Source organism: Stomoxys calcitrans, chromosome 5 (genome assembly GCF_963082655.1).
Source record: "Stomoxys calcitrans chromosome 5, idStoCalc2.1, whole genome shotgun sequence".
Classification (NCBI taxonomy): domain Eukaryota; kingdom Metazoa; phylum Arthropoda; class Insecta; order Diptera; family Muscidae; genus Stomoxys; species Stomoxys calcitrans.
In genome coordinates this window covers 18,336,619-18,352,973 of record NC_081556.1, presented here as the reverse complement: position 1 = coordinate 18,352,973, position 16,355 = coordinate 18,336,619, and the positions used below count along the sequence as shown (strand labels likewise).

Below are 16,355 nucleotides of genomic sequence, written 5' to 3'. Positions count from 1 at the left end.
CATTCTGTTTGTCACAACTCGGTCTATATTTCGAGTTGTTACCAACTAAATGACGAACCTATAATGCATATGTATGTATTCTTACTCGTCTCGATATTCTGAGCCAATCTATTAAAGTCCGCCTGTCGGTTCATTTGCGCATAGTTTTAGCTCAATATCTTCCATTTTCAGGGTGTAGTATGGTTTCAAACGAAGGAATGTCGGACATTGCACTTGCTATATACAATAAATCAACTACAGCTTCCCTTTAAGCGATTTTTGCTGTTATCAAAAGTGCACAAAATTCAAATATATTTTTGAAAAATAAACTCGTACCTTCTATTTTTTGCTGCTGATATACTTGCTAGTAATCCAAAATGCTATGTTAAGCGAATATTCCAAATGATGCCAAATATTCAAATTATTTTGTTGTTGTTAACACCGATATTACACATATTCACACAGGCGCTCAAAAATTCACAACTACTAGGCTCACGTAATGCAGCTGTGCTGTGCCGGCTCTAAAACATACTTGGTTTTGCCAAATAAAAAACTTTTAGATAGGAAATTCAAATTCAATTTATTTTTATGCAAATAACGTTCTATTTGGAGATAAGATTCACCGTAAAAGAAAATCAACGACAATTTTTGTTATTATATGCAATGTTGTGGCGAACGATAAAGGTAGAAAAAGATTAACACACACATATGAACATGCAAAACGTTTTTTTTTTGTTTGAAGAGGGGTCGATGAGAGGTTGGCACAAACACTAACAACACTTTATATTGCATTGACGACGACGGAACGGTGAAGGAGCTTATAATTTTGTTGTGCTTGATGTTTGGTTATTATTATCACTTAATTTTCTCTCTATCCCTCTCTCTCCAATTTTGTATGCAATTATCTTAAAGGTGATATTCTATATACTCATAGGTAAATATTTTTTTTAGCAATTAACATCTTTACTTTCATAATTGTATGCTTTAATGCATTTGATTCACAAGTGGTACTGTATTTTTTCATTGAATGCAGTGCTCTAGAGGATACCGTTCTCGACGAAATTGAATGACAATTGTTTGGGATGTTGGTATAGGTTGGTTTCAAACAGGTTGTGTTATTTTACGTTTTCATTGCAAAAGATATTAAGTCAATTTTTTTTTAATCTGAAGCTAATTGTTTATTGAACGAAGCATTTATAGGTATTATATTTAGCATAATTTTAATATAGGTATATATTTTTTTTACAACTTTAATTCTGTCACTTAAGGTATTGACTAATGAATGTACTAATGTTTGTTTATTCACTACCCGAGCTACCGACCGCGACGCTCACAAATTCATGTGCTCCAACCGTTTGTTCATAGTCAGTAGTTGTGAATGAATAAAGTCGCACCGACCGGTTGTTAAAATATATTTCGATGTTTGTGTTCGGTTATCGATTTATATATCGATGATACTAAAGCCAACACCGATTAATGCAATAGCATTCATTCACAATGGATGTATTATTCGTTCAGGCTCCCACCATTCGTAATGGCGCTATTACACGGTATGTAAATAGTTGTGTTATGGCACGTCACTTATTGTATTAACATCTAATTTAAAATGCTTAACAGCCGTATTCATAAAAAGTTATGGAGGCTTAATAAACTATTAGGAGCATGTGTCGAATAATAGCAATCTCCTAAGGTGAGATGTAAAAATGACGTGTTTTTTACACTGGTGAGAAAAAAAATTCGTTTTCCTGTGCCAATCGACCATTTTTTTCTAAGAGCGTGTGTCGAATGATAGCAATCTCCTATGGTGATATGTGAAATGACGTAGCGGGTTGTTTTTTACACTGGTGAGAAAAAATTTTCATTTTGCTGTGCCAATCAACCATTTTTTTTAACACTGAGAAATTTTGACGTTTGTCATAAATCAAAAGTAAACAAGATATGCACGCCACATAATAATACAGGAAAAATCCAGAAAATAACAATTATTTGCGTAATGAATATTTTCCATTACTGCTAGCTTTCATATTCCAAATGCGAACATTGCAATATGGAGATATGGAGTTGCTTACATGGAAATGATCATGACATAATTACCAGGTAGTGTACCGAAAACAGCTGAGTACAATTTTTTCGCGCGAAGTGAACTATCTGTCAACGAGTTTTGGTTGTGTGTATATAAATACATATATACGTACATATGTAAATTTTTTTCAATATTAAAAGTTGTTTTAAGAGCTTCACTAACTCTTAACATGACTACATCACATGAGAATCAACTAATGACGAGAGTGTATTGGTGTGTAAAACTGGTGGCGCTCTTATGTCTGTGACACTCGAGATTTGCCATTTGCGACCATTTATCGCCTACAAACATAAAAGACAATATTTGTGTGCGTGGGATATGAAATTAAACAAAAACAAGATTTCAAAAATATGAGTTCACACAATTCTTTAACAAAAACGCATTAATTAATGTGAGTTGAATGATATGCGTGTCTTATTGTAAGAGACAGCAGCCGTTATTTAGGCAAGTTTCAACCATGACACCCCGGCTGTGTAATGAATTGTGGTCATGCACTTAAATTATAAAACTTGGCGTCTTTTGTGTGTAATAATTAATAAATCTTATTACAAAAGTTAAGCAAAGCTTTTTCAATGGAAATACCTATTTTGAACTAATGAACATTTCACAAACTAAAAGAGATCCTGGTGTGTGGAGTTGCAAAACAATACTGCCAGGTGGTGTTATTTAGTTTAACAAGTGAAACACACCTTTATCAAGAAATTCCTTTATCTAACTGCTTTGACCAAAGATTAAAACATTCAATAGGCTCGTTTTTTCTTCAAATTTAACTGCATAAATACATTTTACAAAAATATGGAATATTACCTCAAGTCAACAAATAGTCAGTAAACATACAAAAAAATATACTTAAATACAATTAAATAACGTTGTTTGTGTATTTGTTCCTCGTTTCTAGTTATCTCTAGGAAAGTTTAGGTGTCATCTTACTTTTGTGGCGGAATGTAGTAAATGCTGTTTAGATAGCAACGCGTCACTTCACCCACAATCGAACGATCGGGAAGAGCTTGAGCCATGCCGTACAAAGCCATTTTACCCGAAACAGGCTCTTTAGGATCTTTCATAATTAAAGCAACAGCCGTGCGGACATCGGTAATAAATTTATCAGCAACACCGGGAGCAGTATGCAAATCGGTAACGCAAATATGGACTCTGAAAAAATATAAGGAAAAATTATATAAATATAGAGAAAAGGTACAAGAAACAAGTAAAAACGTCCTAAGTTCGAACAGGCCGAATCTTACGTACACATTACCAAGGATTCCGCAAAAAATGTACCCTTATTCACTGAGTCCGTATTTGAATTATTTTTATCTCAAGAAGTCATATCGAGACATCGGTACTTAGGGCCTATATCACCACATTGACCGATTCGATTGTAGTAAGCCATAAGATAGCTTCTTGGGCCAAATTTCAGCCGAATCATGTAAAAATTTAGACTTCTAATGGCTGAAGAAGTCAAATCAGGGGATCGGTTTATATGTGGGCTATATCTGTTTATAGACCGATTCGGATTATGCTTAGCATGGTTGTTGGAAGTCATAACTCATGTCATTGTTCCAAATTTAGGACAAATCCGAAGCATAACATAAAATAAAAATAGAAAAAAGTTTAAAGAAACATGTAAAATCGTGCTAAGTTCGATCGGGTCGAATCTTGTGTACCCACCAAATTTCCAAATTTCAGACGAATCATGTGAAAATTTAGACTCCTAATGGCTGAAGAAGTCAAATCAGGGGATTGGTTTATAGGGGGGCTATATCTGTTTATAGACCGATTCGGATCATGCTCATGTTGGAAGTCATAACTCAAGTCATTGTTTCAAATTTCAGCCAATCCCGATTAAAATTTAGGCTTCTGGGGGCTCAAAATCAAATCCGTGGGATCAATTAATATGGGGGTTATATCTGTTTATATACCTATTCGGATCATACTTGACATGGATGTTGGAAGTCAAGTCTTTGTGCCAAATTTCAGCCAAATTGGATGTAAATTGAGGCTTCTAAGGGATCAAAAATTGGGAATCGGTTTATATGGGGGCTACATCTGTTTATAGGTCGATTTCGATCGTGCTTGGCATAGATGTTTAAAGTCATAACTCAAGTCTTTGCTCCAAATTTCAACCAAATCGGACGAAAATTGGGGTTTCTATTGGCTCAAGAAGTCAAGCCGGGGTATCGGTTTTTATGCCCATTTGCAATCCCCAACGACATACATCAATATAGTTTATCTGTGCAAAATTTCAAGAGGCTGGCTTTACGCGTTCGACCGCTATCGTGATTTATCATCTGTTGAAATGGCAGATTGTTGTCTTGGCTAAGTTATATTTAATTTTGTCTTCGCGGACATTTCAAATGGCCATGTAGGCCGATCGGGCTAATAAATCAATCATTTGGAGTATAGAGCACGAGGTAAGACAATATGGAACTCCCGGCAGGAGATAACTTTGAGCACCACACAGGTTGGAACTTTGAGCTCTAATCTGTGAGGTGTTCTTCTTCAACACGAAGGGATTAGCTGGGAGCTACGTCTGCGGAAGTGGAATGATCCATATGGAGTAGCAGCAGCTATAGTCGCGGACAATCAGCGGTAACGAGTAGAGAGTCTTAGTGAGAGGCTGGGCAGCACCGGCTCTTGCTGAAATACTGAGTGCTTATTATGCGCGTTACGACAACTCATCTTGTATGGACCGGAACTAGCTTGCTCACCTATAGTAGTTTAGCGAAGATCGCCACCTTCACATGCAAATGTGGCTACAACACCAACCACAACAATATGGGACTCAAATGATATATACTTGGGTTAGAGCCCAAAACTTCTAACCAAACTTGGTGTTAAGAGTATGGGGCAACTCCTCAGACCCAAAACTCTCTCCAGTGGGTTTATAGAAAGGTAGAGCATTACGACAAAAACACCCACAACAGCTAAGTAGGATGAGAGTGAATTTTGTAAGGGTGCTTCATAGAGGGTCGGGTTCAGCTTAGATCTAGTCAGTCCAGCCCTAGGTATCTAGAAATAAATGGGATCCTAAAATACTCCTTTTTCTCCAATATATAATTACTTTCTGTCCAAGCAATACCTTCTGGGCTGTAATCGCAGGGACCATCCAAATTATAATCTTGTGGATAGGTATCCACCGCCCAGATGTCTTAAGGATCTAGAGCATGAGGTTCAACGCTACAAGAGAGAACCTCTAGGTCATGCGGCAATCAAGCCGGTCTAGATAAGATTCATGCCGACACTGCGGAAGAATCTTGTTGACTACATAGAAGACAGTTAGCCAGTCATTGATAAACTCCGCAGCCGCCCAGTTGAGCGACACGCAGTGGAATGTCAGAATGCATAACATTTCACAAATCAAACAAAAAATATACTTACCCCGAAGGAAATTGCAAAGCATTCAAATTCCAACCCATATCGCAAAGAGCACCGGACAAACGATATATATCGAACACATGAGAACCCATGGCAACAACAGAAGTTTCTGGTTTGCCATAAATAAAAATGCCATCAATTTTCCTTAAACTAAAAGAATACAAAATAAAAAACAAAAAAAAAAACAAATGCTTGAAATTTACTCACGCTTGTTCAATATGGCGAGTTGTGTCCAAAATACTTTTAGTGGTCTCCAAGTAACCATTGTAACCAAAATGCATCATTGTAGCCCAACAAGTGGCAATAACACCACCTGCTCTAGAACCATTTACAGTGGGTGAACCATAAACACCGCCTGGCCAGTCAGTAGTAACAGTATATTGATGATTCAAATACTTGACATCAGAATATAATACTAAAGATGAGCCCTTGGGAGCCAAACCATACTAAGAAGAGAGAGAGAAGTTTTCATTTAAAAGATTTGATGTTTAATTATGACTCTGATTCCTACTTTATGTGTATCTGCTGAAATACTGGTAACGCCTTTAACCTTAAAATTAAATGGCTTCACTGAATAGCCAGCATTGCGAGCCAACGCTACCACAAAACTGCCCAAGCAAGCATCAACATGGACGGGAATATCATATTTTAAGCCCATAGCTGCAATAGCTTCAATATCATCAATGGTACCGTAGGGGAAATTAGGAGCAGAGCCACCAAGCTAAATCAAATATTATTCATTTCAAAGGAAATAATTTTTTTTATTTAATAGACGGATGTGTATATGATTTGATGTGATTTTCTTACCAAAATTGTGTTGCTATTGATAGCTCTTTTCATGGCTTTCAAGTCCACTTCAAGTGTCACAGGATCAACATCTACATAACGAACATGAATTTTGAAATATTGACCAGCCTTATCAAAAGCCGCATGTATAGTTCTGGGCACTACCATATTGGGCCGCGTAATGCCTTTGTGTTCACGAGCATAATCACGATAGGCCTTGCAAGCCATTATAATGGATTCCGTGCCGCCAGTTGTCATCTGTAATGAAAACAATAGCTTTACACAAATCTATTCGATAACCTGCAAGAAAACTTTAAAACACACCGTGCCACAACATTTCTCATTGCCTTGAAATAGGGAAATGGCCATGCGCACAACCTCAGCTTCCATTTTACAAATACCTGGGAAAACATCGGGATGCAAGGGATTTGTATAGGATGCTCTACCATAAACTTCGGTAACTAATTCAGCCAATTCTGGCCTATAGCCATAGACAGAGCCCGAAACACGACCATTACGCCAATCATAATTGCCCTGCGCCAGATGTTCGTCCATCATTTTCAAAATTTCCTCACTGCTGAAACCATTTTCGGGCAATTCCTTGCAGTACTTTAATGACTGGGTGAGTTTAGTGATGTTTTCCCTGAAATCACCTTCAGCCTTGGATAATTCCGATTCAATTTTACGACGAACTGCGGGTACTTTTTTCAAATAACGAAAGAATTGACGTTTGCCGCGTACATAAATACCTGAGAAATAGAAAGAAAGGGAAATGAAATTTTGGTTGATGAATAACGGAATTTTTAAAGCATGACTTTATATAAAACTGCCCTCTTCATGACGCTCACACACGTAGTTAAAGTTGGCAAAATATCGATGGCACTATCGATATTTTATTTTTTGTCGCAATATCAATTGATATTTTTCAATTTATAGGCAGAGTTTACAAGGCACATCATGATCGTACTCATCGTGTGTACGTGTTGATTACAGCTTTTGTCTAAAACGGTACATTGATTTTTTTTCTTTGATTTTATTTAATTTTTCATACTTTACTTCTCATTTCATAACCTTATTTGTCACAGAACGTGTTTTTCGCTATCTGCCAATTATTGATTACACATTTCTTTGTAAACGGTAATCAAAAGACTTCATTCATCGAAAAAAATCAAATGATTTTGATTTTTCAGCCATGACTGATTGTTATGTGTACATGTGACGAATACACCTTTGTTTTCACCAATACTATCACAATGACCATACATCAGATGTGCCATGTAAACTCGGCATTAGCAAAATTGAACAAAAGTAAGCGATCCGACACGGAATTAGAGCTGGCAAAATATCGGTGGCTCTATTGATATTTTACTTTTTATCTGAATATTGAATAATAATATTGAATAATATACTATCGGCAAAGTTTAATTTTTTGCAAAATTAAACAAAAAGATCCATTGCGCCTATAGAGGGCGCAATTTTCATCCGACTGTGCTAAAGTTTTATACCATAATTTCTCTCATGATCTTCAACTGACTTTATTAAATTTGGTTTTATTCGGTCTGTGCATTGATATGCTTCTATATAAATTGATTTCCTGGTTTTTACTTCTCATTTTCGTTTGAAATATAGTTGATGGGAAATAAACGATAGTATCACTTTCGATATTTAATATTATTAGAAATACCGAATATTGCGATTATCGATAGTTTGCCAGATTTACACGTATCATGGCGAAACAATGAAACGTGGTCTCATTTGTACAACAACCACAAATAATATGGTGCGATCCGCCATATTGTTGTTGTTGTTGTAGCAGAGAGTTATACACTGAGGCTGCAGCCCTTGCCGATGAAGAACTCCATCGGGTCAATCCGGAACGTACAACGGGACTTACAACGCACACAAATTTGTTTACGTACACACGTTAACAAATTTGTGTGCGTGTGTGCATACGTGTGCGTACATGAGCAGAGAATATGCTAGAAAGACGGTAACAAAAATCGGACATCTTAATACCGTTAAACCCTGCCGGCTGTCAAAACAGCTGTTGGCGTGAGACCACCTTTTTAAATTCTCCTTGTACACGTACATAGTTCTTATCCTCAATTGAAACATACGGAAACGCAAAGCAAAAAAAGGCGATATGCATTCTTTATTCCTGTAGAAAACTGTGCTTTAAGAACCCGGTTGGTTATCCCGTAAGCCTGGTTGAATCCTATTTTGCAAAATCTCTATAGTCTTAACAACTGCAAAAACTCCTGAAAGCTGAATAGAAAATTCTTTGAACAGGGGCCGATTATATTTGGTTTGGTTCAACAATTTTTTATGGCTGAAGTCTAAAATGTTAATATTTGGAATATAAAAACTGCTACGCAGATCTGGCTGGCCCACATTAAGACATAAGTGATATATCGTGAAGACAAAAATTCAACTGCGACGGAGACAATCATTTTAACCTTTATGACACACTAGCTGGCCCCGTGTGCTTCCCTGGTCCAAATTTGAAAATAATTTTCTCGTATATCCTTTTCTCAAATACCTCTCATTAGAATCATTTATGTCCCGATTGAGCCAAATTTTTATATAAGTTTCATATTCTACTCTCAAATACCTTTCGTTTGAGTTTCATGTTGTTCCGTTCGGTGTACATGTCCATTTGGGGTATAATTTTGAGATAGGAGCAACCCGCCTAGGATATATCCCAAATTTTTATAAGCTTCGCCTTTACTCCCACGGTTATTTGACCCAATTATGATACCAATTTTGTGTTTCTGGGTTACCATAAGGGGCATACAAACAAGTTCGCTTAAATCGATGCACCCATCTACGAGATCTGGCGTTTTTGAAAATTGGGGTTAGGGAGAGGGTCCGCCCCCCTTGCGAATATCACAAAATGAAGAACCCTATTTTCACCGAGGTGTCTTTTTTGAGGTCTATATGGAAAAACAAATTTACAAAGCCACAAACAAACAAACACAAATTCATTTTTATATAAATAGATGGATGATATGCAAACTCGTATCATAGCTCCAAGTACAAAAGAACAAAATGTTATACAATCATGCCCCATTCCCATATAATAATGATACAAAGGAAATCCAAGGAAAACTACACCATGATATATTGCTGCCATGTCTATTTATTCGCAGAAATTCTTTTAAACTTTTCATTCTTTTACTTGGATCCCCTGAAGCTCTATTCATCAATTTATTTAAAGGCCCATCATTTATAATTCTTATCATTGGTAACCATGACTTTCTTTTATTTTTTCGTTTATGATAACGATAATATGCATTCTCACCTATCTTATCTATGATTCTAATAATCATACATTTTTTTCATTATCGGCAGGAGTTGTGACCAACACTTGGATGTATATGTAAACCAAAAACAAGGCATTGTGCAACTTTCGGGAAATATGTCATACGAATGAGCATGCAATTAGAAGCTGGATTTTTCAATTACCCGTACATTGCAAGTAATTGGAGAAGAAATTACTTGATAAGCATCTCAAAGATTTTTTTTTTGTTTAGAACCTGACATTAAACCATGTGGTCATAGAAATGAATCTTACAACCTATAACTACATATGTAAAAACATTCTATGAATTGTAGCCAATCTAACCATAGAGCTTCGAGAGAAGAAGAGCCTCAGATCAAGGAATTAAGGCGGCTATACTGGTCGAATCATTGTTTAGCCAACACAACCAGAAAATAAAATAGTAGATACTTTTTAGAAAACTATTATGGCTTCGCAGAGGAAGAAACTTTTAATCTTCTTTAGGCAGTCCACATATGACTGACGACTACACAAGTAATTCGTATTCCGGTTTGGCTGAAGGGAAGTGTTTGCGATGTCATGGCTATTCGATACGGTTAGCGACAGGTCTCGAGCCGAGTTTAACCTGGTAGAGACCTTGGTCATGTGCGGTGATAACGTGCAAAGCAGCCGTTGTGCTATGTAATTTGCCAAATCTAAGCTAATGCTTCAACAAGGCTCGGAAGCATTAGTGCCTCAATTGTTTTGGCTACTGCCTTGAGAAGAAAAATCGGTGTGCTTCTCTCCCATCCTCGAATTTTTACCTAGCTTCAGTAACAGGATGAATAAAAATCTGCAAAGCAGCAAGAATAAAATCGTCCAAAGACCTTGGTCACCTTTTTCCCTCCTTATTCATTTGCATTTTCCAAAATTAGTGTAGAAACTTTGTTGTACATGGCTCTTCTTATTGTCCTGCCACTCTCGGAATGCTAAATAAATTGGAGGTTGTTGTGGTTGTATCCACATGTTTGCATGCAAAGGCCTAAACAGAATGGAGGCATTGAGGAACGTCGCGTTGAAGAATGCAACTAGGCAAACAAAATAAACTACTACGACTAAATACGTATGGCAGCACAGAATGACGCTCGCTTTCAAGCGTCAAAGTTGAAAATTTGTTAACTTTACCGCGCTGCTTTTCTGGTATATGTCTGCAGAGTTGCATTTTCCAAAGCAACGCTCAAAAACAAACCTCAACACTCATTCTGTTTTGACCTTAAGAGTAGCAAGCGTTGGCAAGATCATCTTTGTAGCTGTTGGTAGTGTTGTTGTTCTTATTGTAATAATACGTTCTACTAAATATCCTGAATCCTTTTTCCGGAGCGAACGCCATTTTCCAGAAGAGCAGAATTGAGTTGAAAGTAATCCCCCGTTTTGTGGACATTCCGTTATATACGTATGATTGCAGGTTGGATGGGGGAATCGAGGTTGAAGTCTTCATTGAGTTTCTAGCGCCTTTCAAGCGGAGGTCTTAGCTAACTTCAAGACTCTGGAAAATATTTCGGTTTAAAGGTGGCTACACTGTCAAAATATCACGATATACATGGCCCGTCAAGTGTCACTCTGGAGTTTTTGGAGCCGGGTTAAGAGTGATAAAGAAATGCAAGGATCATTTTCGAACCATTGAAAAGGCTATCAGGCTTTGCAATGTCCCAAACCTCCATAAACTGGCGGAAAATTAGGCCGCGGGCGGACTAATGGCATAGTTTGTTAATTTTTGTTAAATTTAAGCTCTGTACTGAATCAGTGAATCCAATCCTTTACGCAAATAGAGCATAGGCTGAGACAATGTGTTGCAGGTGCTGTACACTAGTTTTATTACAGAGCAGCACGACACTTACTTTGGGGTTGAGGAAGCATGACCTTATGCTAGGAGTCCGGACTTGATATAACAATGTCTTTGACATCTCACTGAACATTTACCCGGACTTCTACAGCGTTTTTGGGGATGAGTGATATTAAGGGACAGTCGAGTATCTTTCTGTCACTGCCCTGCAATATTCCCACAACCAAACGATGTTTACGGCTAACTTCGTCATTCAGTATGTAACTCCTCGAAAAATTGGTCTAACACCAAATACTTTCATTCTTGATCGTCATGACATTTTATGTCGATATAGTCATATACGTCTATCCGTCCGTCCATATCTGTCTCCGTTAGTCGAAAGCTTGTTATCTTTCGAACGAGGAAAGCTAGATTTTTGGTTTTGTAAATGGGCCAAATCTAAATATGTAAGATATATTGTTTCCATATAAACTGATCCCTAGATTTTACTTCTTGAGCCTCTAGAGGGCGCAATACTTATCCGATTTGGCTGAAATTTTGTACGTGGTGTTATGTTGTGGCTTTCAACAACCTTGCTAAGCATGCTCCAAATCGTTTCATCATCTGATATATGTATGTAGCTCCTATCTTCTTATATATAAAATTCAAATTGTGTTTGTTTGTATGTTTGTTTGTTTGTTGGTTCCAAGTACCTGGGTGGCCGCCCCAGCCCCAAACCCCTTAAAATAGGTTTATTTGGCGATCATGGCGATATGGGACTCAAATGAAAGGTATTCGGGAGTAGATTACGAATATTGTCAGTAAGTATGAATAGGTTTTATAATTTATTGATAACGAAAGGAGGCGGACCCTCCACTGTTATCCCAAAAACACCACCAAAATCAAATGGGTGGACAATATGGGTATCAAATGAAAGGTATTGGAGACCAAAAAACGAATATGGTATTCACATTTAGGTCCAAGTACCCAGCGCAATATGTGTAAACATAAATGATTATTCGATATTCATTCACGATAAGAACTCATCTCGGCTCTCCGAAAAACGATTAATAGATGCTCTTTTTCTCTTTTGTTTTTAGAAGCATTTCCAAACAAACATCTGTACCGGTCAACTTTCAATTCCAGACTGAATGTTATTTAATACTCAAATTTTAATCAACATAAAGAGGTGAGTCCTAGAATTTAACATCAAATAATAATGACTGTGGTGCATGGATAATGAAGTTAAGCACGGTTAATAAAGCGAGCACTATTGATGCTCGGTTAATAGAGGCAAACCACGATCAATAGAGGTCAAATCCGAAAAGCACAGCAACACATGTAACCTTTTGAAAGAGGCTCAACTGTAGTAATAAATCAATTGAGAACATAGTTTTATGATTATTGACATTTGAATAATAATTTTTTTGTTCATGTTATACACACAAGGGGTAAGGTACTAATTCAGTAGTTCAAGTTTGTATTGCTGATTAAATTTTATTTCTATAGGATTTCGTTGGCAACATGACGATTAAACAATTAGATTAGAAATAACAATGCAACTAGCTGAAGCTATTTGAGAATTTATTGTGTATACCATAGTATATTGCTTGTTACTTGAGTTGACAAGTATTTTATTAAAGACATATTACTAGATTACAAGTCCATGAAAATATTTGGACAATTATAAGTTGAAAATCCCACTTAGTTATTTACCTTCGTTGGAAGCTAGACTAGGTTTTACCTTAAAGTTCAGCCGGGCCGAATCTTTATTTACTCTACCATTGATGGCATTTGACAAGTTCTTTTAATGACCTTTTCAAATACATAGGAGCTATTTCAAATTATGAACTGATAGTGACCGAACTTGCCCAAGAAGTCAATTCAATATACTAAGTTAAAAACCGATTTATATCAGACTAAGCGATTTATTTATATCATGAAAGCCGTAACAAAACTCTATGCAAAAATTCAGCCAAATCGGATAATAAATGCGCACCCCAGAGGCTCAAGAAGTCTTATAAAATCGTAGATCGATAAACTTAGGAACTATGTTAGATTATAGACCGATTTGGACCATACTTTGCCAAAACAAACTGCCATGTGTAAAATTTCAGGCAAATCTGATAATAAATGTGCTTTCTAGAGGCTTAAGAAGTCGAATGGGGAAATCGGTTTATATAGCAGCTACATATATAAAACATGGACAGTGTAGACCCATTTATAATCCCAAACGACACTTAACTTTACTTTTTCTAGCTTCACTCTTTTAAAAGCTAACGTGCTTCGACAGACGGACGGACAAAGCTAAATCGACTTGAAATGTGAAGAGGACGAAGTATATATATATGTACACTTTGTTGGGTCTCAGATCAATATTTCAATGAAATACAAACGGAATGAGAAAATTAGTATACCCAATGGTGAAGGGTATACAAATATTCAACCCCTTAGGAGTAATTGTCGTAACGAAAAAAATAATTAATTTTTGATAAACAACAAAGACGACCCAAATCGTGTAAGAATATCACAATGAATTTGTTCTTTGTTTAACACTTACCTCAGCACATACCCGCTTTTTGTGTGTGCGTGTGTGATTCATATTCAAAAAGCTTGAAGAGTTTTAATCAATTAGCAGAATGTTAACTCGTCTCGTTCATTATCCTAAACGGGCAGTTGAAGAAATATGGCTTGTAGAAAAATAAACAAATAATATGCTATGGAAAACTAGAATAAACTGGCTGATTTTATCATAGAGAGCTAGAAAAACAATGGCAACGTATGGTCGTTTCAGAAATCCCCTTTCATTGTAACATGCCTTATGAATTTCTAAAAAGCTATGCTAGCTGTTTGGTCGTTAGATGACCTTTGTCTAAATAATATACTTGATTCCAAGGTACTGTATTCGTTTGTACATAATTAAAAACGAATGCAACAAATCATTAGGTTAAGATAAAATCTTCCTTGCTCTTGATAGCCATACTTACTTTCATCCTGATTGATGAAACTCCACAGCCACACTGAACTTAATACAGCTGTTGCTGTTATTGTGGCAACCTGCCAAGGTTCACGATTGGCAAACATACGATTAATGTGTTCTGTTACTAATTTACCGCACTCCATGGTTCCACCACCGCTGCCACCAGAAAAAGGTCTCATGTCTCAAATGCAAATAAGGTTTCTTATCTTCAGGTACTGAATATATAAATTCCAATTGATCGATTAACAAAACAACACCGAACGACACCCACCAGCCCCCAAATAGAGCACTGAACGCTTTAAAGGAACGAAATCAACTGAAATGGCAAATACAATTAAATATGTTCGAAGGGGTTAAAATACGAAAAATTGGACATAAATACATACATATGCACTTGCTTATAAAAAAGATTATCAATAATACTGATAAAACCTAAAATGATAATTCCTCCAACATACCAAGAAAAACTTTAAACTTTGTTCAGTTGCTGTAGTAGGAGGATTAGTACACCCAGATCACTTCACGATTGTTACAACGAAGGGGAAACAATCTAAAATAGTAAATTTTACCACATATTCATCCATACCAGTGGCAAAAGGTAAAGTATGGAATTAAGAAGACATTTATTAATTTATTATTTTTAATTGTCGAGTTCTATTAATTGAATGTAAACACAGCTGATCGTAAGGGATGCCAGTGTTTTTCATTTAAAAACCGATAGATAAATCCCACAAATTGTAATCGTGTTTTATTTTATGCTGAGTTCACATGGCACATCCGATGTACAGTCATTGTAACAGTATTGGTGAAAACAAAGGGGTACTCGTCACATACACATAATCATCAGTCATGGCTGAAAAATCGAAATCATTTGATTTTTTCGATGAATGACGTCTATCGATTACAGTTTACAATGAAATGTGCAATCATTAATTAACAGATATTGAAAAACACGTTCTGTGACAAATAAGGTTAAGGAATGAGAAATGAAGTATGAAAAATTAAATCAAATCAAAGAAAAGAAAAAATCAATTACAGTTTTTTGCAAAAGCTGTAATCAACACGTACAAACGATGAGTACGATAATGATGTGCCGTCTAAAATGGCCATTAGTACTATATAGAACATAAATTTGAAATCGTGAACTGGAAAGGACTTAAATAAAACACAGCAGATATCGGACAGGGTGAGTCATGAGAAATAAATTATGTGTTCTATTATATCTTATTTAGTCCTATCCAGTGCAAGTCAGTTGTTCTGAATAAATTATCAGTTCAAAGTTTTACTGGTAAGTTATCGATAACATGCAATGCACAGAGCTCTGCCAGAAAGAACATAAAATCGTCTGTCCAATCCGGTCCCTGTCTCCATTTTGGAGCTATCTAGAGACCCAGGTATCATTCGCTTCAAACATAGGTTTTGCTTCCCATTCTTCCCTCCCGGGAAAGCGAATCCCGAGAACAATCCACCCTTGAGGCATTCCCCTTATCGCCCGCCTTTTGACTACATTATCTCCGATAGCCCTGTCACGTAGCATACAGTCACACAGGCAAAAACTCAGTTCGAACCCCGTGTGGTTTAGGGCGGTGACTGTCGGCCCTCGGTTATTAAATGCCCTTTCAGTATTCAGGAAAGCCGCCATCGCGTACTCCTTTAGTAGGAGAAACGTCGCGACTTCTCGTACCACTTCGTGGAGTGCCGTCTCCTCCGACCTGCCCATAAGGTATGCCTGAAGTTTTCCGACGTCAGACCCTCCCTCGCCTCCAAGTCTTTTTTGTTAATAAAATTGTTTTGTTTATAGTGTCAAATGCTACGTTTTATAATAAGCATAATTGCCTCTTTACATTTACGATACATTTATTCTATTAACATTTACGAGAGCATAACCAGGCCTTTTATATTACCTTTCCTTTTATTGGGTTGCCCAAAAAGTAATTGCGGATTTTTTAAAAGAAAGTAAATGCATTTTTAATAAAACTTTGAATGAACTTTAATCAAATATACTTTTTTTACACTTTTTCTAAAGTAAGCTAAAAATAACAGCTGATAACTGACAGAAGAAAGAACGCAA

At 36.6% G+C, this 16,355-nt stretch overlaps 3 protein-coding genes across 5 annotated transcripts in view; 1 reads left to right on the top strand and 2 right to left on the bottom strand.

The window, feature by feature from the left end:
• Positions 1 to 1,354, bottom strand: part of LOC106084326 (mucin-2) — a 198,202-nt gene extending 196,848 nt beyond the window's left edge. For both annotated transcript variants that reach the window (XM_013247917.2, XM_013247920.2), the window contains exon 1: positions 316 to 1,354. The gene's annotated coding sequence lies outside the window, so the exon portion shown is untranslated. The remainder of the gene's footprint in view (positions 1 to 315) is intronic.
• Positions 1 to 16,355, top strand: part of LOC106084327 (general transcription factor 3C polypeptide 3) — a 237,951-nt gene that overhangs the window by 208,523 nt on the left and 13,073 nt on the right. The window contains exon 4 of the mRNA XM_013247924.2: positions 12,405 to 12,493. The gene's annotated coding sequence lies outside the window, so the exon portion shown is untranslated. The remainder of the gene's footprint in view (positions 1 to 12,404; positions 12,494 to 16,355) is intronic.
• Positions 2,812 to 14,956, bottom strand: LOC106084329 (sphingosine-1-phosphate lyase). 2 transcript variants are annotated; one of them, XM_013247930.2, is made up of 8 exons: positions 14,743 to 14,956; positions 14,292 to 14,600; positions 6,548 to 6,972; positions 6,245 to 6,481; positions 5,949 to 6,158; positions 5,645 to 5,883; positions 5,441 to 5,587; positions 2,812 to 3,214 (listed from the first exon to the last, which is right to left on the bottom strand). In XM_013247930.2, the coding sequence occupies exons 2-8, from the start codon at positions 14,461 to 14,463 to the stop codon at positions 2,989 to 2,991; spliced, it is 1,656 nt and encodes a 551-aa protein (XP_013103384.1). In that variant the 5' UTR covers positions 14,464 to 14,600; positions 14,743 to 14,956; the 3' UTR covers positions 2,812 to 2,988. The 2 variants fall into 2 exon arrangements, with proteins under 2 accessions (XP_013103384.1, XP_059224618.1); XM_059368635.1 differs by lacking the exon at positions 14,743 to 14,956 and adding an exon at positions 14,671 to 14,689.